Below are 23,669 nucleotides of genomic sequence, written 5' to 3'. Positions count from 1 at the left end.
CGTCCCAGCTCAGATAGCCAGGAAGGAAAGGAGAGGCTAGAAAGACAACAATAATAACTCACATTTGCACACATTATTTAATTTGGAACACACTTTTGCCTGTATTATATTAATTGGTCTTTTAACTGTGTGAGGTAGTAAGTGTATTGTCCTTTTGCCCATTTAGACAGATGATAAAACTGAGACTCACAATCCCAAGAGGCAAAATCGCATCCCAAATTCAGGGACATAAGACATAAACCGGGTCCCAAATTCCCTCCAAATCAGCTCCTTTCTTCACCGCACATCACTGCATCCCAGAGACTATTGTCTCCCATTTCTTTTGAAGCTGCTTTTTCTTACTCCAGGTAAGTGGTTAATCTTGTTTCCCTCCCTTGTTTTCTCTTTTCAGGCCCTCCCCTGGCCCTCCACCCTCCTGGTCTGAGTGTCCAAGGACAGAGCCTCCCACCTAGCTTTGGGAGGCCAAATGTATCCCTTAGTCTCTGCCCCAAAAGCCACTTCCAAGGCTCCCTGAGACCATGATGCTCCCTTAAGACCTGCTGCCTCAGCTCTCCTCCAGCATCTGTGTATGAAATGGCCATAGGCGAAGCCCCTGTGCATTGTGTTCTCCATTCAAACACATTTCCTGAAGTTGTCCGTTGCCTATCATCTCAAAGCCAACAAAACACGTGTTTCTCCTGACCTGCTGGAGGGGTACTACAGAGCTGAGCCCTGGGACAGAGGCTTCAGAGAAACTAATCATCTTTCCCTTCCTGGCTTCTATGCCCTGGATGGATTTCCACTGATGGACTGAATACTGCAAGATGTGGTCTGTTTACATGTCGGTGTCCTCCCTGGAGTCCAGTCCTCTAGGACAAGTATGCTTCTTTTCATCTTATATCCCCCGTGCCCAACGCTGAAATGTTGTGGAAACTCTTGTTGCTGAAATGGTTGTCAAAAGGCAGTATAGTGTCTGGGTGAAGTCAGATAGCCTGGGATCACATTCCCAGCCCCACTGCTTGCCCGCCACACAGCCTTCTGAGAGGTCATTTCCATTTTGCATGCCTCCATTTCCTCATCTGTAAAATGGGACCAAAAGAGCACCTATCTGGTGAAGTTATTGTGAAGGCTGAACGGGTTAATAACCTATGTCACCTAATCCACAATGCACTGGGGTTTTAGATCTGGCAAGGAAAGAAGAAAAGGCTGTGAAACAATCTGTGACACAATGCTTTTTATCAATGTCAGAGATGTTTAAAAGTGTTTAAAATGTCTACATAAAACCCTTAGAGGGGCGCGTGGGTGGCTCAGTCAGTTAAGTGTCTGCCTTTGACTCAGGTCATGATCCCAGAGTCCTGGGATCGAGCCCTCACCCCACCCCCCCTACCCCCCACCCCCCCACGTTGGGCTCCCTGCTCAGTAGGGAGTCCCCTTCTCCCTCTGCCTCTCCTTGCTCATGCTCTCTCTCTCTCTCTCAAATAAAGAAAATTAAATGAAAATAAAAACACTTAGAAGAGTAGCTATCTAAGTGAAAGCTACTGCTCTTGTTGAAATGTATTCTCACAAAAGCCCCATGATGAGTGAGTTAGTCCTCACTTTTTTACAGACGAGGAAACAGAGTTTCAGATTGCTAAAGGAGCTTGACTGAGCTCTAAGGGCAATGAACCCTCAGCAGCCATGGCAGGCATTTAAAAACCTGCCTTTGAGGTGCAGTAATCTACAGTTATTACAATAGCTGGCAGTCGCCCACCATGCTCCGGGTTTTGTTCTCAATTGCATTAGCTTTCCTTAATCTAAATTTCTTCCCCCTCTGGTATAATAACTCTGCTTCTTCCTCCCCCTCCTCCTTTGTACTTGGCTCTGATCTTGTTACTTTTCTGTTAATGGCTTCAGGTTCTACTGTATCTGCGATCTGAATTGTAAGCGACCTCATATCTTTTATGGCGGTAGGAGGGTATAAATAAATATAAAGGTCAAGATCAGCTTTTAAAGATGACATGCAGCAAGAAAAAGTGAGAGGGCATATGGCCACGATCACACGTGGGAATGTATATGTGGACACCCTGAGGGACTGCCCACAGCGCTCCCTCTAGTGCTACCCCAGAGAGAATCTGATGCTAGGTGTCCCAGTGCAGCTCAGAGCTCAGCAGGCCCCTAGACCTGGGGTAGCTGTCACACCTGACTGTTCTTTTCCCGTAACCCAACGAGACACTACAGAGTGGAAAGCTAGAGGATTTTGGGAAGTTCCGGGGGCTGGAGGCAGTGAACTTTTCTAGGACATTCTCTAGCTCTCCTTGGTACTGCCTGCCTCCCCCAAAAAGGCGGGGGGGGGGGCGGTAAAAGAGTGTAAGTTTCTAGCTCACTATTGCAGTGAGTCTGAGGCAAGAGAGAGCATCCCATGAGGTACAAACCAAAGCAATGTAAAGGGTGTATTGCTGTTTTCAACATCAGAAAGGGAATCACCAAGATATATTTTGTTTGAGGTTTTGTGGTCTCCCCACAACCTTCATGGCAGCCCGGGATCCACAGCTGTCAAGGTCCCAAAAAGATGCCACTTGCCACTTGTGCCCACCATTTCCCCACATGAGGAACCCCAGTAGTTTACCTCTTCTGTCCAGCTCATAATACTCCCGTTAAAAGATAATGGATACAATAGGGCATAGTAGCATACTGGGGTTTTGCTTCCCAAGCAGGGAGGCCAGGGGCCGGCTAGAGAGTCATATTTGTGAATTTGCTTGGGTTTTAAAGGATGGGATCCGGGTGGAGAGGACTTTTCCAAAACTTCTCTCAACTCTCCCACATCAAAAGCTGGGTGAGCAAGGGAGTTTGAGAAGGATGCCTGCACGGGACATGGGGAGCTTTGCCATGGGAAGCAGGGAGAACACGCCATCCTTCAGTACCCCTGAATGGAGCCTACTGTTCTTCCTCCAAGACTGAATAAAATGTATTCTATGCTCAGATTCACCAGATAAAGAAGGAATATATCAACAAAGGCGGGGAAAGACGAAAATGATTTTTCAGCGACCCATTCACGTACTTGTAGTTCATCTCCAAGGCTTCCAAGAAAGCAGCTGTGCACCAAATCCCTTCCGACGCTGTCTGTATCTGAGCCTCCTGAGAGATAATCCTCTTAATGGAATATTTAAGAAATTGGATATAAATCACCAACCTTTTATCTCACCTGAAGATCCGTCATCCATAGGGCGGATGATGGCGGACGGCGCATACGTCTATCTACATATGGTCGGTGGCAGGTGTCTTTGTGAGCGGATGTTGCCATGTTTTTAGGCTCGTTACACTTTTCAATATCTAAATCTATTTTAGTTTTCTGAAGATAGGGGTGTAAGATTATAAATCTTAGCGATCAGAGCCCAGAAAACAGCTGCACCTAGAGACAATTAAAACACACATCCCTAGGAGAAACCTTTTTGGTCATTTGCAACCAACAAAAATGCCTATTATTATGACGCGCTCATAAATAACGAGTTTGGCATATGCTTTAGTACCAAACAGAAGATGAATAAATTAAATTTGATTTACAGCCTTTTTTCATTTTTATTAGCACTGCTCTGAAGAGTTTATGTAAGGGACGTGCCAGAGCAGTTATGCCAAATGTTTTAAGGCGTTGGTATTGATATTATATAAATTAAGGTGTTTTAATTTGCATTCTTTAATTAACTAAATACTGGCAGAAAAATAAAACACAAGGGCAGCCCTGACTTATTGCCTCTATTAAACTGCTGACGTCTCCGAAAAGATGCTTTAAGTAATCCAATTCACACAGGGTGCGGGAGGAAAGGGTATTAACACTCTGATTTGGCAAAACACATCAGGGTTGAAGAAACCAATACCCTGCTTTGCTTGCACAGTGGTTAAGGTGGTGAGTGTATTCTAAGAAGATCTGCATCAGAGTCCCCAAGGAAGGAGTGGTCAATGTTTTTTTTTTTAACTGTGCATCCTGCCCAAGTCTGGGCAGAAGGGTCAAGGGGGAGCCCAGACCTACCACCAGGTATGAGCAGGTTTCTGGCCTGTATCACTGCCAGTCTAAAAAGAGAAAGTTGGTTGAATAAAGCCAGTGGATCCCAGGTCAACATGATTATGTCCAAAAACCAAGGAAGGAAAGAGTCAAAGATCCTTCAGTACACTTAGCTGCTTCTCATCAATGCTCCCCATCTCATGTAGGCCCCAAACAAAAACAAAACAAACCCAAAAAAGCTTTCTAAAAAGAAGCGCCCAGAGTATTCCAATTCCTTTCCATGCCCTGTGTCCTGTCACCAGCTCCAGAGACTTCCTTAAAATTCACTCTTACAGTGAGGACAGTAACTACTTTCTCATCCAAGTCAGAATGAACTTTTCCCTACTTTCCCTTCTTTGCTCTTCACGTTTGCTCTCAGTTTCTCCTCTCCTGCAGGGTCAGAATCAACCCTGGTAAGGTCTCGGCTTCTGTGATTCTTGCTCCAAACGTGTAGGGAGGAACAGCTGTGAGGAGGAGATCACAGTTTCCCGTGTTGGCCGTAGGAAAGAGGTTTCTCCTAAAACAAAGGCGAGAACATTTTATTTCTCTTCCCAAAACCCACAAGAAAAGAGCCATCTGTACAAAAGCCCATCCTGTTCTCTCCCATTTGAAGGGTATCTGACTTGGATCCTCTGCCGTGACTGCCAGGCATCATGGCCAGGGTGGGGATCTTGGGGCTTCACAGACACCTGTTGAGTTGACTGGAGACATCACACAGGGAGAGCTGGGGCTGGGGAGCAGAGCTTGGCTCTCTCCTGGCCCCTCCACTGGCTGTACCCTTGCATATGGCACCGGCACCGTGTCTTTTGAAAGCCCAATAAGAAGCAGGTCAAAGGCAAGCCCAAGCAAGGTCAAGGCCTCTGAGTCCTGTCCTTATGCAATGTCCCTACCCCAGTTTTCTTCCTTGAGGCTTTTCTTGACTCGCTCCAGAAACAAAGGATGAATTCCAACTTTTAATAAGGAAAATACCGGTCTCCTTTGCCAGCATCCTATCCCCCCGCCCCACCCCCTCCAAAAAAAAATCGCACTTTCTTGTCGTTTTCCATCTTGCAACTCTGTCAGTTGTTTTAAAACAACTGTTTTAAAACATGTCTCCTGTCACAAATATGATTGTCGTCATGCATTTTGACTGCAGTGGTGAAAAAATCACCCAGCTTTGAGAGAGGGGAGGGACCTCTGAGAGCCCCTTCAGGCCTGCCTCAGGACAGGAATGAACAACAGGAAAAGGACACCATCTACTCATGGTTTTGAACTACTGTGGTTTTTCTGGTTGTGGCTGTCTGGGTTGTTTGTTTGTTTTTTGTTTTATTCAATCATTTGTTCATTTTTTTTCTTTATTTAAGGAAATTAATGAGAAAAATGAACACAGCCTGGCAGAAAGCGGTTGTGTTGAACATATCAATGACAGGCCCTGGGAGACATGTGAGAGTTGCTTCGGGATGCCTGAGGAAAGTTCTTCAAGATGTTAGAATTTCACTTTAGACATCCTGGAATGTAAACCCATCCTGATTCCAAGAGCTTATCAACACTCTGCTGGGTCCCGATGGTTCTTCCCATTGTCACAGGGTCAAGGTTACGAAGGAAAACTGAGCTTTTGACTCAGAGGTCCAGGCCTAGGACCAGAAGTGAGATGACCAGAGTAGGGTTCCTGCTGGGAATCTTGGCAAAGAAAAGCTACAAGCCTTGCTGAGAAATCGCACACGCATGCCGTTTCGTACCTTTGAATTTTGCAGGTAATACCTCTTCAAAAATAAAAATAAAATGAAAACTGTCTCGGTGAGCACATGACTAAGAGTAATTGTTGATTTCATAATTTGATGTCTTGCAATCCTTCACAGGCCTCCTTCTGGAAATTCATGGTTGGATCTGGAGATGAACCTTGACTTATGCTACCAAAACCATTTCATGCATTGTCTTTGACACAAACCTTTGCCTTTCAGTGAGCATAAACCAGAAAGGTCTAGACGCTACAGAGTTCTTATTGGGGTTCACTAACTGGAAAGTTGGCTTTATTAAAAGATGTACTTGAAGGGCGCCTGGGTGGCTCAGTGGGTTGAGCCTCTGCCTTCGGCTCAGGTCATGATCCCAGGGTCCTGGGATCGAGCCCTACATTGGGCTCTCTGCTTCCTTTGGGAGCCTGCTTCCTCCTCTCTCTCTGCCTGCCTCTCTGCCTACTTGTGGTCTCTGTCTGTCAGATGAATAAATAAAATCTTTAAAAAAAAAAAAAAAAGATGTACTTGCCAATATCTTGGATTCTTTTAGGCCAGACTTGAATATTCTTCTCCTCCTTTTTTCCTACTAAATGAGGGAAAAGGTGGGTAGGGGTGAAGCCAGGGTCAAGAGACGCATGCGTGTTTTGTTTGTTTTGTTTTTTGTTTTTTCATTTCCATTTTCCAAAGATGGAAATGAGCCTTTCAAATTCTCCAAATGAATGTGACCAGAAGGTCCTAGAGGTGTCCCCCATATTTCCTGGGGGAACTTCCATTTCACCCCAAGTATCTCCTCCCAACCATCTTTTTTTTTTTTTTTTAAGATTTTATTTATTTATTTGACAGAGAGAAATCACAACAAGGCAGAGAGGCAGGCAGAGAGAGAGAGAGAGGGAAGCAGGCTCCCCGCTGAGCAGAGAGCCCGACGCGGGACTCAATCCCAGGACCCTGAGATCATGACCTGAGCCGAAGGCAGTGGCTTAACCCACTGAGCCACCCAGGCGCCCCTCCTCCCAACCATCTTAAAGGGAGTTTGTTTTGAACATATATAGTTTTTGCCCCGTGTGCTCCTAAGAATATCACCCTATAATCTATTAGCCCACACAGAAAATGATATGTACCCTATATATACCCATATACGTGTATCTGGTAAATCGCAGCAGCAGCAAGATGAAAAAGCATCCAAATGTCCACCAGGAGGGGACCAGTCACATAAACTGTGACACATCTGTGTAACAAAGCCAAGAAACTAAAAAATAAATAGATATGAGGCAATCTCCAACATATATTTTTTTAAAAAAGCAAATGCAGAACGATTTTTTAATATGTCACCATCTGTGTATCAAAGAAAGAAAGAATATACACGTATATGCTAATATATATACGAAAGATCTCTGGAAAGATGGGCCATAAACTCACAGCCCCAATGCACTGGGGAGAGAAATGAGCTGGCAGGAGGGAGGTATTTTCACTGTACATTCTCATAGCTTTGGAATTTGGCGCCATGGGAATGCACTTTGTCATAAATAAATGAATGCAATTTTTCAACAAAATAAAAAGTAATTTAAATCACGTTCAGAGGCAGTTCATTACGTAAATCCCCACTCTGAATGGACAGCTAGAGTTGGATACTTCTGGCTGGCCAAGGACCCGGTGGGGACCCGGCCTCTTCGGTTTCCTTCTCTGAGCAGAGGTTGGCAGAAAGCCATGGAAACAAACACTCCTTGAAATTGTTCTGACATCTTGGAATTTGGTTTCATCAAATACAACCAGTGATAATTGAGCCACTGCCCGAGCAACTCTCCCCTTTTTCTCTAATCAGCTGCGTTGAAATGAGTCTGAAGCAGCACATCCCAGCCTGTGGCAAGCCCAGCCCAGAGAGGTGCAAGCTTTTGGCAAGTTTAAAGGCTTACCTGCCAGGAGTGGAGGATCAGAGAAACTTCATTCTCAGTCTGCTGCCTACCAAGGGAGGTCTTCTGGAGGGCCTGGGATGCCCACTGGTTCCAGCTGGTGAAAGCTCAGCACATAGGGCCAGGATGTGGGGACAGCCACGGTCCCCGCTTCCCTTTCAAGGACCTTCGCTCTCCTTCAGGACTCCCCTTATACCTAAAGGAGAGACAGAGCCTGAACACACCTCCCATGGTTTATACTGACACCGACAGGGTGCTCGGTAAATGTTAGTGGATCTGAATTTGACTTTGAGTAAATGCACTTAAGAACAGTGGGTAACTACACTACAGGCTACTAAGCAGAATTAAAGTTTAGACTTTTTTTTTTTTTTTTTTTTTTGATCTGCAAAAGAAGCACACAGATCCTTCACTTCAAAGGAATAAAGGGCTGCTCTGCCTTTCAGAAGCTGTGGAATGTGCCTGCTGGCTTGCTCTGGTCCTCACCCAACCTGGGACCACCTCAGGCCTGTGCCTACCAAGTGGTCAGTAAAACAGTCATTGAATGAATTAGTTCAATCCAGTTTCATGAATTAAATGAATGTTCCCCTCACTTCTTTCTCTGCCTCCACTTCCTCTCCACCATCTTGTCCTTCCTAGGGATGAAAGGGAAATCCTGATTGAGAAGACCAGTGCTCTGGAAAATGATTAAAGTCATTTGTTTACAGTTCCTCGCAGCTAGAGCTCCCTCAGTCCTGCACACAGTTGATTGGCTCAGGAAACAACTAGTTGGGTTGGAATCCTGCTTCTGCCACGTTCTGGCGGTGTACCTTGGACAAGTTACTTCACAGCTCTGGGCCTCAGCACCTTGCTTTTCACACAGGCATGATAGGTGCCCACCTACATTAGTTATCACGTGCAAGGCGCTCAGAGCAGCGTCTGGCACACAGTAGGGCTCAGGAAATGTTATTATCGCCCTGGGTGACACACTGTGTCTGCTAATCATAACTGAGGCATTGGCTGACTATTAACATAGGATTCCTCCCAGCAGTATTTGCAATTGAAGAGGAATCCCTAAAGAATTTGAAGGCCCAAAGGAACAAAATATTCTAGGGTGAATGCCCAGGGCTGAGGCTGATGTATGGGGCGTAAGGGGTGGGGCAGAGGAGAGGGGAAGAGCATCTGAAGCACAGGGACTCCCACTGCTCTCCCAGGCCAGCTCTGCCTATCTCCCCGGGGCTGATAGATAAATGAAACCACTTCTTCAAAGCACCCTGCTCAAGGACAGGGATCAAACACCAGGGCTTGAAGATAAGCTCCTGCCTACATTTCCTTTCGTTCATTCCTTCCCACCACATCTCCAAAGGAAATTCTAGAGGGAGGAAAAGTAGTTAATTCCTCTTTCTTTTATCGAAAGGAGTTACTTCCTCTCTACCCTGCAATGGACCCTGATAGGAGAAGGGAGGGGCGGGGGTGGGCCTCTGCCTGCAATTCACTCTGTGACTTCAGGCTCCCCCATAAAACTCCCAGTGTCCAAAGGGATGAAAACACCTGCCCAAAATAACTCAGAAAATTGCTGCGGTGGGGGGGGAGGGTGCACGGGGTGGGGCAGGTGGAGGGGTTGGAGGAAGGATGAACACAGAGACACAGATTTGGGGAACGATCCTTTCACATATTTATACAGTTGACATTTTTGAAAAACACCAAGTTATCCACCTTGAACCTTCTTGGGACACCAGTGAGATGAGACATAAACAAACCGCACCCTACAGGTAAAATTCTCCTTTATTCAGCAACAAACATTCACTGATGACATTCAGACAGCCTAGATTCACATCCCAGGCCCACGTCTCAGGAGCTGGGACTTTGGGCAAGTGACTGAACCCCCATGTCCTTAGCCACGAAATGGGGTAAGAGAGGACCCATCTCTGCAGGCTTCTGTAAGGATTAGGATTAAGGGCAAAGTGCTTGCAGAGCGGTGCTTGGCTCTTGGCCCTGGCTCGCTGGAAGCTATTGCTAAGCGGTTAAGAATACAAAGAGGCAGCGGACAATGAGAAGCAGTCACAGTCCAATGGGAGCAATGGACAAGTAAACAAACAAGGGCAGATACTGAGTGATAAGTGTAATTATAGGACACAGAACGCTGCGGAGAGCGCAGAGGAGGGAGCTGGTCGCGCAGGCTCCCCGCCAGCCTAGCTGTTCTTGCCCCTCAGGCCCTCTCCTGCCCCAGGCAGTGTCTGAAGCTGAGGATAGGGATGGGGCAGGCAGAGGAAGTGGCCTCCCAGGGCCCTGAGCTCCGTGCTCTAAATCAGGGCTCCTGGCCAAGGCAGTAATTGCCAGCCGCTGAAAGATATTAAGCGCCAGGGAGGAAAACCAAGTTCTCTATGAGGCAGACTTTTCAGAGTTCTTACAGCTTGTTAAAAAAAAAAAAAATGTAAATAGTTACCCAGTGAGATATTATTTCATGTTGTTGCCATTAGGGTTTGAGTGTTATGCAGAGAGAGGCGATCATTCAGGCAATTCTGCTTCGGTGAGGACTGAAAACTCCACATTAACCCCACACAACAAATCCACCACCTCCAGCTCTCAGCCTGACTCAGGCATTTTCTCCTGGGTGGCGAATTTTATGTAAATGGAAGTAGTGAAAAAAAATCTATAAATATTCAGAATTTCCTAAAGGATTTTCCTGAGGGCTTGGGGGGTTGGGGGGGCATTTTTTTAAGAGACTCATTTGACTGCAGGCTGGGGGAGGGATACTCTCATTTCTGGTGGAATCTGAAGACAGACTGGGTCTTGTGGGCGGGCGGTCCCCGGTGCTGAGCGGCTCCGGATGCCATGACTGGTCTCTGGGGCGCCAGCCCCACGGATGCACGTATCACAACCATCACTGACGTGGGACTCCCCTTGCGCCAAGGGCTGAACATGTGGACACACATTGTCTGCTTCCGGCCTCCTGACCCTTGGAGGTCACTCTTACACCTCACACATGGGGAAAAGGGAAGAGAGGTTGACTTGTCTGGGCCCAGACCCACCAGAGCAGCATGGTTCAAAGGCCTGGTTCTGAGAGACCTGATTCCACGCGACCACTCCGCCACTCACCAGTCAAGGACTTTGGGGAAGGGACTAACCTCTCCAGCCTCACTCTCTTCAGCTGGAAATGGGGAGAAGAATACCTAAGGCTTGTGAAGTGTCTGACACACGGAATGGCACGGGGCACCCTCCAGCAGCCTCCACCCCATCCTGTCTTAATGGGGCTGCTCGATCCCGGAGCAAGCTGAGCAGGTCCTAGAGACAGGGAGGCTCCTTAACCATACATCTGCCGCTTTTCTTTTTATTTTTTTATTTATTTGACAGAGAGAGAGATAGCACAAGTAGGGAGAGCAACAGTCAGAGGAAGAGGGAGGAGACGCAGGCTCCCCACAGAGCAGGAAGCCCGATTCGGGGCTCAATCCCAGGATCCTGGGACCATGACCTGAGCCAAAGGCAGATGCTTAACCAGCTGAGCCACCCAGGCGCCCCGTATCTGCCACTTTTCTGCAAGGCCAGGACATGGGCCGTATGCCCTGTACAACATCTTGCATGGGCTTTTCAACCTCATCCCTACAGCACCATGCTCTGCGTGCCGCTGACCTGCAGTAAATAAGGCCAGCTGAATACTGAGCCTTATTCTCTCCCAGGTGGCAAGCCATTCCTCTGAATACTGCCCTTGCTGTATGACACTGGGGGGCCCCAGTTAGGACTCTATAGGTTAGCGCTTCAGCTAAGTGAATGTCGAATAGCAATTGTAATCATCGTCTAGTCGTAGTTTAATCAGGCCTCTGGCCTGGCTAAGTCTGGTATCCTATCTTCTCTCCTAAGGCCATTGGATGGATTCAGCCAGAAGAGCGCTGCTGCTCTCACCAGCACCCTGAAAGAAAACGTGTCCCATTCCCTTGCTAGTACTTTCCAGGAGAGCGGAAAGAGGCCTGGTCTGGCCTCAGTGCAGTCAAGGCATCCACTGTTCCTATCAGTGATCACTGCTGTGAGCTAAGAACGTGGGTGGGTGTGTGCGTGTGTGTGTGTATATGTGAGGACAATATAATACTACCGAGGCAAATTGCTCACCTTCTACCCAGAGCCTGCCCATTCTACCATCATCCCCTCCTTTCTCCTTTTCTTTCAATCATTCATTAACTTTTTCTTCTCTTTTCCTCTAAATATTGTCATCCTCTATTCGTCTCCTCTCTCTGCTGCCTCCTACCCCTCTTTTCCTTCCAAATCCCTCTTCTCTCTCCCCTCCTCTTTGTTCCCAACTGATTTCCCATTAATCATCCCTAACACATCTGCTTGGGTCCTGGTTGGCTCTCACAGCTGGGCTGGTTACAATAATCAAGAAGGAGTCTTTCATCTCTCTCTCTGCCTCCTGGGTCTCCTCTCTTCCCCGGCTAGTCCTCTTCCAGGGTACCTATAGAGGCCCACCCTTTTCCAGTCTGTAAGGCTTTCTTCTGTTCTCCATCTAGATAGCAATTTCCCCAAGGCCAAATAGGGCTGTAGATTGCAGGAGCCCTGCAATGGACTTTCAAATGTGGTGCTGGCAGTGGCAGCAAAGTCAGAAAGCACCGAGGCTGGCATGAGAAGGAGGGCATAGAGACCACCACACAGATGGAATTACCCCCTCTCTTGTATCCCTCTTGCCGCAATATGGAAGACACCTCGCAGCCCCGGTGTCCCTTAGCATTGGTTTCAACCTGGCTTTACTAGGATTAAAACTGGGGTGGGCAGAGCCTGTGTAATTCCTAAGAGGTCTATGCATAGTGCCCAAAAAAAACAGCAAAGATGCACGGAGTGCATTTAGCTTAGTATATGATTGATATGGCCTGGGAATGGTGCCTGCTGTCTCCTTTAGTGGGCATGATAAATGTACGGGATTGCTATTTGTTATTTCCGTGATGGTTATTTCTTTCCGTTTGCAGAACCCCTTTGAAATCACCTATCCCCATCTCGGGTTCTCATCGTTGTTTCAAGGCGTAGATCAACGCGGCAGAGTCAGGGATGGGTAGTCCCGGAGCAATATGCCCCAAGTGACAGGCCTGACAATCAGTGTGATGGATTGGGTCTGGGAAAGTGGTACTGGGAGGCAGGCAGTGACACCAGCGCGCCTCCACTGGCCGCTGAGAGCACGGGAAAGTGGTCTCCCTAGAGGCCAGCGCACAAAGGACCAGCTTCACCTTCTGACGATCCGCCAACCGGGAACTTTAATGTCAGTACTTACGACTATGTAAAATCTCTAACAAGCGCGCAGCCGGCAACACACACTTAATCTAAAAGGTGTGTGTGGGGGGGTAATTGTTATTTTTAACAAAAAGTTTTTATTCCAAAATTTCCCTGGGAAAAGCTAGTGCATTTCTCCCCACGAGAAGAAAAGATGGGAATGGGAAGGCGCAACTCTGGAGTTTGTACCGACGCGCAGCACTTCGAGAGATTTCCACCCACCTTCTCCCCCGCGCCCGGGTATACTGGTCTCTCCAGTGATCCTGGCTACGTCCCCCCTCAAAGGCGCGCTGCAGGAAGGCAACCGCGCGCCTCTAAACAGACACTGTAAGAAACCTGAAACACACCCAAGACCGAACCTATAAATCAGTGCGCAGGCAGCGCTCGCCAGGCGCGTCCAGGCGGTGGGCACAGCCTAGGACACCGCGCTACGTCGCGACCATCTCACCCCGGAAGGGAGTCCTCCAACTTGCAGGCTTCGGACAGGACAGGCTCAAAATAGTTGGAGCGGCGGCGCCGCGTCCCGAGAGCCGTGGACGCCTCCAAGGCTCTGGCGCTTCCAAGTGAGCACACCAGGGAGAAGCCAATTAGGAAAAGAGAGCTGGACGGGAGCAGAGCCGGAGCTGCGCGCGGGAGCAGAGCCTGAGCAGGGCCGGAGCTAGGCTGGCGCTCTGGAGGCGTGGCCCGCCCCCAGGCGGCCTCCAGGAGAGGCTGGGACTCCACAGCAGCGGAGCCAGCGCCTCGCGCCCCTACCCACCCCACCCCCCCGCCTCCAATCCGCCCCACCCCAGACACACTCGGCTGGCGGGTGACCGACCCGGCCAGCACCACCCCCCGCGGCGTGAAAGGAGAGGGGAGAGAGGAAAGCCAGCCGGGGATAGGGCGCGGAGCCCAGGGTCCGGGACAAGTCCGGTCCTCTATGGGACCCCGGGGCAAGGGCGGCCCGGCTGGGGGGAGGGGAAGAGTACGGCGGGTGGTGGAGGCCGAGGCAGCGGCGGCGTGCAGGCGAGGCCCCTTTAAGGCTCTCCCCTCCCACCGGCGGCGCCGGCCTCCGCCCGCCGCTCTCCCCGCCCCGGGGTCCCGGCGAGAGCTGCGATTGGGCGGGCGCGGCGATCCCTTTGAAGTGTGGCTGCCGATCGCGGCTATTTGACGTGCGGCTCCGAGAAGGCGAAGGTTTTTGTGTTGCTCGCCGGGACTAGTGGCGGCGGCGGCGGCGGCGGCGGCGTCGGTGGAGGAGGGGTGGAGGCGCAGCAACTGCTGCACCGCGCTCGACGCTGCGGAGCGAGCCCACCCGCCCCGGGAGCTCGCCTCCCCGGTGCTCCCCCTCCCTCCCCGCCCCCCCAGTGGCGCTGCCTCCTCCAAATGAGCGATTCGCCCGCTGGATCTAACCCAAGGACACCCGAAAGCAGCGGCAGCGGCAGCGGCGGCGGCGGGAAGAGGCCGGCGGTGCCGGCGGCGGTGTCCCTCTTGCCCCCGGCGGACCCCCTGCGCCAGGCGAACCGGCTCCCTATCAGGGTCCTGAAGATGCTGAGCGCTCACACCGGCCACCTCCTGCACCCGGAGTACCTGCAGCCGCTGTCCTCCACTCCCGTCAGCCCCATTGAGGTCAGTCTCCTGGTCGCTGCCCGCCCAGCGCCGGCCCCATTCCGCCTACCACTGCCGGGCCCGCGGCCCCACTCCCTGCGTCCCGGGGCTCGGTGCGACGCCCAGGTCTGGCCGCGCCGGTGGACGGGATGAGGAGGGACCGAGGGAACAGGGGTCGGAGACCACCTGGTTCTCCTCGGGCTTTTCCGTGGAAGGTTCCCCTTCCACACTCGCCTTCGGAACTACGTGTTTTCTCTCGGATTGGGTTTGCTCTTGGGAGTCGCCACTGGGTCCTTTACTTTTCCTCTGGCGCCCAGTTTCCAGACGAGAGACGATCTCTTCTGGGCCTTTCCTGCCCCCGCCCCCAACACACACACCGGCTAGGGCTCTTTGAAGCCAGATCGCCCCTGTCCCACTCCGCCTCTGTCCCATCCGGTTAGAGCGCTCTACGCCCCGGCACTCCCGATCCCAGGTCTTTCTTCCTCCCACCGCCCTGGGTGCCCTCCCCGGGAGGGAGGGGCCACAGGAGAGCGCCAACGGCCGCCCCGGCTTTCGAATGCGCTTCTCCCGGCTCCTACCTCGCGGCGCCACCGCTAGAAACCCGTCCCAAGCGAAGTTCCCCAAACTGAAGTAATAAGTTTTCTCCTGGGCACAGGGGAGGGCGGGATTAGAGGGTAGGGGGCGAGTCACAGCCCCTCCCCCAGCCCCGACTCCAGACGAGTCACCTGCTCCCGCGGCGGCCTCTGGTGGTCCGCTTCTACTGCCCCATTTCCCCAGGCCTGTGCAGCACTCTGGGACCCAGTGGAACGAGGGATCCCACTCGGGCTCTGCGAGCGCAGTTCCACACTACTGCGCCGCCCCTCCCGGGCCTTGCTCTCAGACCCTCTCCCCCAGGCCTTTCCGCCCCGTCGCGCCGCCGCCGGGGCTCCCCGTGCCCACCCAGCTCCCCAGACACCCCGCTTGCTCTGTCGGTTTGGTGGTCTCACCCCCTTCTCCCTTCCGTTGCCGCTGTCTCCCACAGCTGGACGCCAAGAAGAGTCCATTGGCGCTGTTGGCCCAGACTTGCTCGCAGATCGGCAAGCCGGACCCGCCGCCCTCGTCCAAGCTCAACTCGGTAGCAGCGGCGGCCAACGGGCTGGGAGCCGAAAAGGACCCTGGCCGCACCGCCACGGGAGCCGCCTCCGCGTCTGCGGCCCTCAAGCAGCTGGGGGACTCCCCTGCAGAGGACAAGTCCAGCTTCAAGCCCTACTCCAAGGGCTCCGGTGGCGGCGACTCCCGCAAAGACAGCGGATCCTCCTCCGTGTCCTCCACCTCTTCCTCATCCTCCCTGTCTCCGGGAGACAAGGCGGGCTTCAGGGTCCCCAGCGCCGCCTGCACGCCCTTTCCCCCGCATGGAGCGCCGGTCTCTGCGTCGTCCTCGTCGTCCTCGCCTGGTGGCTCCCGGGGCGGCTCCCCGCACCACTCTGACTGCAAGAACGGCGGTGGGGGTGGCGGCGGGGAGCTGGACAAGAAAGACCAGGAGCCCAAGCCCAGCCCGGAGGCTGCTGCAGTGAGCCGCGGCAGCGGTGGGGAGCCCAGCGCCCACGGGGGTGGCGCGGAGGCTGGGGCCTCCGGGCGCAAGTCCGAGCCGCCCTCGGCACTGGTGGGGGCCGGCCACGTGGCGCCAGTGTCCCCCTACAAACCGGGCCACTCCGTGTTCCCGCTGCCACCCTCCAGCATCGGCTACCACGGCTCCATCGTGGGCGCTTACGCCGGCTACCCGTCCCAGTTCGTTCCTGGCCTGGATCCTAGCAAGTCCGGCCTCGTGGGAGGCCAGCTGTCGGGAGGCCTGGGCCTGCCACCCGGCAAGCCTCCCAGCTCGAGCCCGCTCACCGGGGCCTCCCCACCCTCGTTCCTGCAGGGATTATGCCGCGACCCCTACTGCCTGGGAGGTTACCACAGCGCCTCGCACCTCGGCGGCTCCAGCTGCTCCACTTGCAGCGCGCATGACCCCGCGGGGCCCAGCCTGAAGGCTGGGGGCTACCCGCTGGTATACCCCGGGCACCCGCTGCAGCCCGCTGCGCTCTCGTCCAGCGCCGCCCAGGCCGCGCTCCCCGGCCACCCGCTCTACACCTACGGCTTCATGCTGCAGAACGAACCGCTGCCGCACAGCTGCAACTGGGTGGCGGCCAACGGGCCGTGTGACAAGCGCTTCGCCACCTCGGAGGAGCTGCTCAGCCACCTACGGACTCACACGGCCCTGCCGGGCGCGGAGAAACTTCTGGCCGCCTACCCCGGGGCTTCGGGCCTGGGAAGCGCCGCCGCAGCCGCCGCAGCAGCAGCCTCCTGCCACCTGCACCTCCCCCCGCCCACTGCCCCGGGAAGCCCCGGGTCGCTGTCATTGCGGAGTCCACACACTTTGGGGCTAAGCCGGTACCACCCCTATGGCAAGAGCCACTTATCCACAGCTGGGGGCCTGGCCGTGCCCTCCCTCCCCACAGCCGGACCCTACTACTCACCGTATGCGCTGTACGGACAGAGACTAGCCTCAGCCTCCGCACTGGGATACCAGTAACTACAGCTCTTGCTCCCACCCAACCCTCTTCTCCTTTCCCCCTCTGCCTCCCTTCCTCCCCCACCCCGTTCCCCCCTCACCGCCGCTGCAACCTCCACTTCTGCTTGTCCCTGCCAGGATCCCCCCGGCCCAGACCCTCCCCACTGGACTGTGTATTTATTTACTATAATGTTAGCTTACAAGCTGGGAATATAAGTGCATTAACAGCCCACAAGAGTCAATGGTATGCAAAAAGTCTGTGTTCCCCAAATAATAATATTAATCACACAAGTAACTACATGTTCCCCACCCCTCTTCCTTTATTTTTTTTTTCTTTTTCTTAGATGTAAGGTTCTTTATTTCCTTTCCTTTTTTTTTTTTTTTTCTTTTTTTGATTGGTTTGGTTTTAGGGGGAGGAGGGAGAGTTGGGGTTCTGGGGTTCTTCTATTTGTTTTCCCTTCCTGGGGAGTTTCTTGCATGCTTCCTAACCGTTAAGACTACATTTCCCCCTTCTCTTTTCCCCCTCTTTCCCCTTCATTTCTTCTTGTTTCCTTACATTTGAGATTCTGTTTTATCCTTTGTACAAGTAACAGAGAGGAGATATTTTTTTGTAACTCGTTTGCGGGGATGCAGGGATCCGCCTTGGTGGCAAGAGGTCTTGTGTTCTGTTGACCCAGAACTCTGCTCTGTGACTCGTCCCCTGCAACCCTCTTCTTCTGGGGTCCTTGGTCTGCACCCTGGTCCCCAAAATTAGAGCCTTGCTCCTCTGTCTTGCTCTAAGCACTAAGAGCCCTGACCCCACCAGCAGGCTCCCCTGTGAGAGACCCAAGCGGCCTCTGACAGCCTTTCTACCTTCCAGACTTCTCATGGCCCCAAACATCAGGTAGTCACACTGCCTGCTGGTGGAGGACCTGTAGGGCTTCTCTTATTCAGTTAAAAGTCCTAGGAGGCCCTGCTGGGGTGAAACTTTGCTCTTTATATTTTGCAAAGTGCACTGGTAGTCCTGTTTTATTCTCCATTTGGGGGGCAGTGGTCCCCTGGTGGTAAGGGTATGGTCAGTGATTCTTGCTAGATCCCTCCAAAGCAGACCAGTGGCAATATCAGAGGGCAGTACAATCTCGGTAGCTCCATTGGGGGACAGTTGGGGAGCCAGGGAGTACACGGGTCACAGTAGCCCCATCACCCCCTCCCAGGCCTGACCCAACAGAATCCCCAAAGTTGGCCGTGGGCTTCCGTGGGCTCCCTCAGTGACTGGGATTGAAGACTCCGACCCCTGGGTCTTCTCCCCACACCTTCCCTCCCTCCTGGTCTTGTGCAGCATTGCGGGGGCTGTGGGGCCTGTTTGGGATGGATAGAGCTCTCCCTTGGTAAGACTTATTTTGTTAATAAATGGAATACTTGGCTATATTCACACCGTGGTGTCTTTCTCTCTTGCCTACCCACTGTCCCACTTCCAGACACCTGAGCAGATGTCCTTCTTTTATTCTTGTTTAAATACCTTATGGTTTTCTTCTGAGATTTCCGTTCAAGGTCGAGTTTAATGCCTTCCTCAAGAAGGGGGGTGGGGATGGGGGTAGTAAAAAAACACCAAACTTCTGCCAACGCATTACAAATAACATAAAACCGCCTTTATGGTCCCCCCCCCCCCCTTGGTTATTTAGCTCCTAGGCTTCCTTCAAAGTCCTTGACATTTCCTGGGGACAGGGTGGCGGGAGTGTGTAAATGCGGTTTTTCCTCTGGGCCTTGAGGTACTAGGGGCTGAGAAAGAAACCAGGGCGCGGGCTCAGACTGCCAGCAGCACCTTCCCCAGAGCCCAGCAGGTATGCAAAGTCGACGTGCCTCTGGCGCCACCTAGTGGCAGAAAGACGAGTGACGCGCGCCAGCCCCGACGACGCCTTCTGCGCTTCCCACTGGAAAGGCGAGTGATTTCCTTTTCTCGACCGCCTTTCATATACCTTGACACCAAAGCGTAAATACCCCTGCTGAGACTGGTGCTTTGCAAGGCTTGGGAGCTCCCCGAGGCCAGCGCTGGGTTGTCGACCCCAGCCATTTGCGCCTCCAGAGGCTTCTCTGGACAGGGTTTGGGTTTTGCTGAGAAGGCGCGGTGATTACTCGGCAATTTGAAGCCACGTTCGGGCCCTGTTGTCTTGAGCTCACACGGCTGACCCAGCTTGGGCATCCTCGGGCCCCCACCCTCCTGAGGATGGGGCGCTGTTTATCAGGAAGGTGCTTGGCCCTGGTCCCAGCTTGGGGCCAAGCACCTTCCCAAGGCGCGGGGGTTCCGCGAGCCCAGAGGAGAGGACCGACAGCCTGCACGTCCACCTTGGGCGGTGAGCGGCCAAGGCCGCGGGCTCCGGGGCGCACCGGGCCAGGCCGCACGGGCTCTCGGCCTCTAGCACTTGGGACACTCCAGGCCACCTGTTTGGCGCACTTCACAGTGGGCTCCCTCGCCCCCTCCTGCCGCTCTCCTCGCTCGCTGTCCGCCCCGTGCCGCTTCCGGATCTGTTGTTGTGCTGCTGTTTTACTTGGCTTTTTCTGTGAGGATTGCGACTTACAGTTGGTGCTCCGCGAACCACGCGCCTCTGAAACCTGGGTAGATCCCAGGTCAAGTGCGGAAGGGCGGCGTGGAAGGGACGCGCTCTCCGCCCCGCCCGGTGGTTTGAGGCCACACCACACTCCCCTGGAGAATCAGGGAGGGTCTGGAGACTTGACAAAACCTCAACGTCAGATGCTTTTGTAGGGGTTTTTGGTTTTGATTAGGTTTTTGATTAAGTTTTTATTTTGTTTTTGATTAGGTTTTTTTGAAGTTTTGCCACTATATCTTTGTTTCTGGCCAAAATTCCTTCATTAGTCAAGAGACCCTCAGGCGGCTTCTGCAGAAAACATCAGTGCTGACCACCATAAGAACTTACGAGTGTCCCAGGGTTGGGACCTGGGCTGCTGGTGCCTTTGGGCACGTGTGGGCTGCAGAGGGAGTCAGGGAGAAGGGCTGGAGAATGGGCTGGAGAAGCAGCCCTGGGACCAGGTCAGGGTTTTCCTGGGAAATCATCATTCTCGGTGTTCTTCAGGTTCAAATTGGCCTGAATGTTTAAAAGGCCTGAAATGTTGTGAGTTGCTTTGTTTGTTGTTTTTTTTTTCTTCTTTTCTATTGTTTTTATTTGCTTTTGGTTATTTCCCAACCTCCCTTCCTCTCAAGTCCTTCTCTTTCCTTTTTTCTTTTTTTTTTTTTTTTTTTTTTTAATCCTTGCTAAAACTGCTGGAAATTGCTCCCTCTGCAGGAAGACTTAAACTTTTCTGTCTTAAACTTGGCTGTCTTCAGACCTCCCTAGCTGAGTTCCTCTTGTTGGGATAGAGAAAGGAATAGATTCGCTGTCTCCAAGATTGAACTCTCTGTATAGCAAAAGTCACGTTTATAGAGCTGCTTGGCTCACCCGCAGCTTAGAAACCCCTCAGGCTATTGAGTTCCCTCCAAAGTGTATTGGTGGCCTTTGCAGACTGGGAAGGAGGCCCTTTGCCTAGTTGGGATGGGCTGTCCCCAGCTACCATTGTCCCATCAAAGGGCAAGCTAGGGAGTTTGGAGTGTCCCAGTTCTCACCCTGAAATGTCAGCCCTCCTCACCAGAAATGGGTGCCAGTTCCTAAGAAACGTTTAATTAGCTGGTGGGCAGTTGGTTACTTTCAATAGCTAAATTCTCATTAAACAAAGTTGCTGTTTTAATGGAGATAATACTCCCCACTGACTGCTTATTTGCATAATTTATTCATCCAGCAACTCTCTTCTTCGAGAATCACCTCCACCTTCTTTTTCACCACCTCCTTCTCTTCCTAGCCCTCCTCCCCTCCTTCCTCCTAATCTCTCCTAGGCGCCAGAAACGGGGCCTGTGTTCCCAAGGCACCAGGAAGGGTGCAAGCTCAGAGCTGGAACTTGAGACACTGGACGTTCCTGGCTCCAGGTCAGATTTTCACACCTCTTGCCTGGTTATTTTTGTGGCCCCGTGGGCAGCAGTGGAAGGAAGGGAGGAAGAGAGGGAGGGGAAAGGCTCACTCTCCGATCCAGGTTTGACACAAACAAAACAGCATGGTACTGGGTTTTTAACTTACCAGTTGCCCCCCCCCATCCCCCCACAAACCCACCTCTTGAGAAATCTGTAGCCCAAGGAGGAGGCGTGGGGCTGCCGTAACTGCCCCTGGGCCCTCCCCAGCACACTGTGACGTGTCTCTCAGAGCTAACTCCTGCCTGATGTATGTCTGGGTGACTGTGGAATTCGTCTTGCAATAATCCTGAGGCTCTGCACTTTATTAATCATTTTGTAGGGGAAGCTGCTCTCCAGTTTTCTGTTTGATTTGATTTCATTCATCCTGTCTTTCTGCAAAATAGATGGTTGAGTGCATCCGATAATGTATGGTTTAATTTGGAGCACTATGGGTTTGAATTACCATTTTCATAATGTGCTCTGCATTAATGTGTTACATCATTTATAAAGAGGAATGTGCTGGGTTTCAAACTTTCTCCGGAAAGCCAAAGTCACCTAAAGGAAACAAAGCCAAATCACATCGACCCATCTTCTTACCTCGCCGTCGGAGAAAGCCCTGCCTGCCGCCCAGCCTGGGTTCAATCTGCCAAAGCTCATAAAACCCAACATGAGGCTTTTGTGTTCACATAATGCAGGTGGGTGTCAAGGTTTGGGGGGAACTCGCACATGGCTGCCCGGGAGCATTCAATGGGAGCACAGAGCTCCCCCTCATTATTGTGTAACAACGGCTTTGCAGCCAACCCGGTTGGAGGAGACCTCCAGTGGATGGCTCTGCGTAGACCCTAATCCCAGCCCTCCCTCCCCAATGGCTGTAATAACACCAGCTGTCTGTTACTCAAACTCTGACTGAGGAGGAAAAAGCACTGATTATCCAAATACAGTCATTAAAGGGGAAATGTGTTTTTAGGACTGTCAGAGTGATTAATGAGGGCTAGCCGTCTTTGCAAATGCACTTGTTTAGTCTAACTGGCAGCTTCTATTTTCCTATTGATTTATTGCAGCCGTTGCCGGGCCTTGGTGTGTGCGGAGTCAGGGCTCTCCACAACCGGGCCCTGTTTAAACAGGAAAAGCATGCACCATTTTGTCCGGGAGGGAGGGAACAGCCTCAAGTCTCTCCCTTCAGGGCAGTCTCCAGGGGCCCAAGCCAACAAAGGAGACATTAAAAACCTGCAGCCTGGAGAGGGAAGGAAGCTGCCTTCCCTCAGTTGTCCCCAGTCACTGGGTTCCAAGGTCAGTGGAGACGTGCCATGGCCCCTGGACAAAGCCTGTCCTATTGTGACACTCAGCATGCCCACATTTCCTCATCCAGGGCCCCCCAGACCAGCTGTCGGCCACTGGGTCCGAGCACAGGAAAGGAGGGGGCTGCAGAGAGGAGGAGTGCAGCCAGGCCTTAAACAGAGAAAGGAGGCAAAGCCCTCCCCCTCTCCCGCCCGCACACACACCTGTGCCCAGGTCCCAGGGTGGGAGTGAGGCTGGGGGGGGGGGGGGCTTTGTGGGAAACCGATAGAGCTCAGAGGTTGATTTCAGCTTTTCACAAAAGAGGTCGAGTGATACCTCCTTCTCTCACCTGTGTATTTACTGTTTTGACAAATGATGTATCTGCTGACAAAAATAGAGAAATGGCAGCTTGGCGCTAGAATCCCAGTATTTGAGGATTTATACTTCTGGGCAGTGGGTCATCGAAGGCCACAGAATTTGCAGGATTCCTGTTATGTGCCCAGCACAAAGCTGGATGCCACGAGACACAGGAGAAAACTCAGATGAAATTCTCATCTGATTTAGTTGGGGGAGACAGGACACACCCATGAGACAGGGAACAAGATAGCATTACATATAACCGCATTTATGCTGATCTAATAAAGGCGGAGTCATACGGTGCAGGCAGCAGAGGATAGGACAGGATGTAAACCGGTGCTAATTGGGAGGATCATTTGGGCAGGCTGCAGGAGCTGGAGAGGAAGACCACTGGGACTATGAAGAGGGGCCCTGCCATGGGCGCTCCCATCCGTTGGGAGGCTCCCCAATTCTTTGAGGCCCTTCCTTTTTTGAAGGCTGGAAGATGGATGAAGCCACCGGTCCATAGGGGTAGAAGAGCTGGAACTTGAGCCCCTGAGCCGGTAATTTCCATTTCTAAAGCCGACCAAGGAATAGGCTTCGCTCACACTCTATACAGCACATCTGAATTTCCTTCCACCCGCTTTCTCCCTCTTCGACTTGCATCTCCCACAGAGCATTCCAAGCATGGAAAGGGTTTATACTTCTTCCTAAATGAATGAAGTGCCTTTCCAAGTTTTCCCAGGGTGGTGATATATCACCAGCATTATTAACACTTCCTAGAACAGGAAAAGCTGTCCGTGGATTTGGATCACAGATGAACTGGGAAAACTTTCTCTTAAAAAAAAAAGAAGGTGAGGGGTGCCTGCGTGGCCCCGTCCATTAAGCATCCAACTCTTTTTTTTTTTTAAATCTTTTTTTTTTTAAGATTTTTTTTTTATTTATTTATTTGACAGAGAGAGAGATCACAAGTAGACAGAGAGGCAGGCAGAGAGAGAGAGAGGGAAGCAGGCTTGCCGCTGAGCAGAAAGCCCGATGTGGGGCTCGATCCCAGGACCCTGAGATCATGACCTGAGCCGAAGGCAGCGGCTTAACCCACTGAGCCACCCAGGCGCCCCAGCATCCA

The 23,669-nt window shown here is 52.0% G+C and overlaps 1 protein-coding gene across 1 annotated transcript; it reads left to right on the top strand.

Annotated features, from left to right (window-relative positions):
* Positions 1–13,700: 13,700 nt before the first annotated feature.
* Positions 13,701–18,363, top strand: ZNF703 (zinc finger protein 703). Its single transcript, XM_045994967.1, has 2 exons — positions 13,701–14,444; positions 15,445–18,363. Exons 1-2 carry the CDS (start codon positions 14,202–14,204, stop codon positions 16,975–16,977), a joined length of 1,776 nt encoding a protein of 591 aa, XP_045850923.1. The 5' UTR covers positions 13,701–14,201; the 3' UTR covers positions 16,978–18,363.
* The last annotated feature ends 5,306 nt before the right edge of the window (positions 18,364–23,669 follow it).

The sequence above is a fragment of the Meles meles genome, chromosome 2 (assembly GCF_922984935.1).
Source record: "Meles meles chromosome 2, mMelMel3.1 paternal haplotype, whole genome shotgun sequence".
NCBI lineage: Eukaryota > Metazoa > Chordata > Mammalia > Carnivora > Mustelidae > Meles > Meles meles.
The sequence above is the reverse complement of the archived record's forward strand: the minus strand, read 5'-3'. Positions and strand labels throughout refer to the sequence as shown.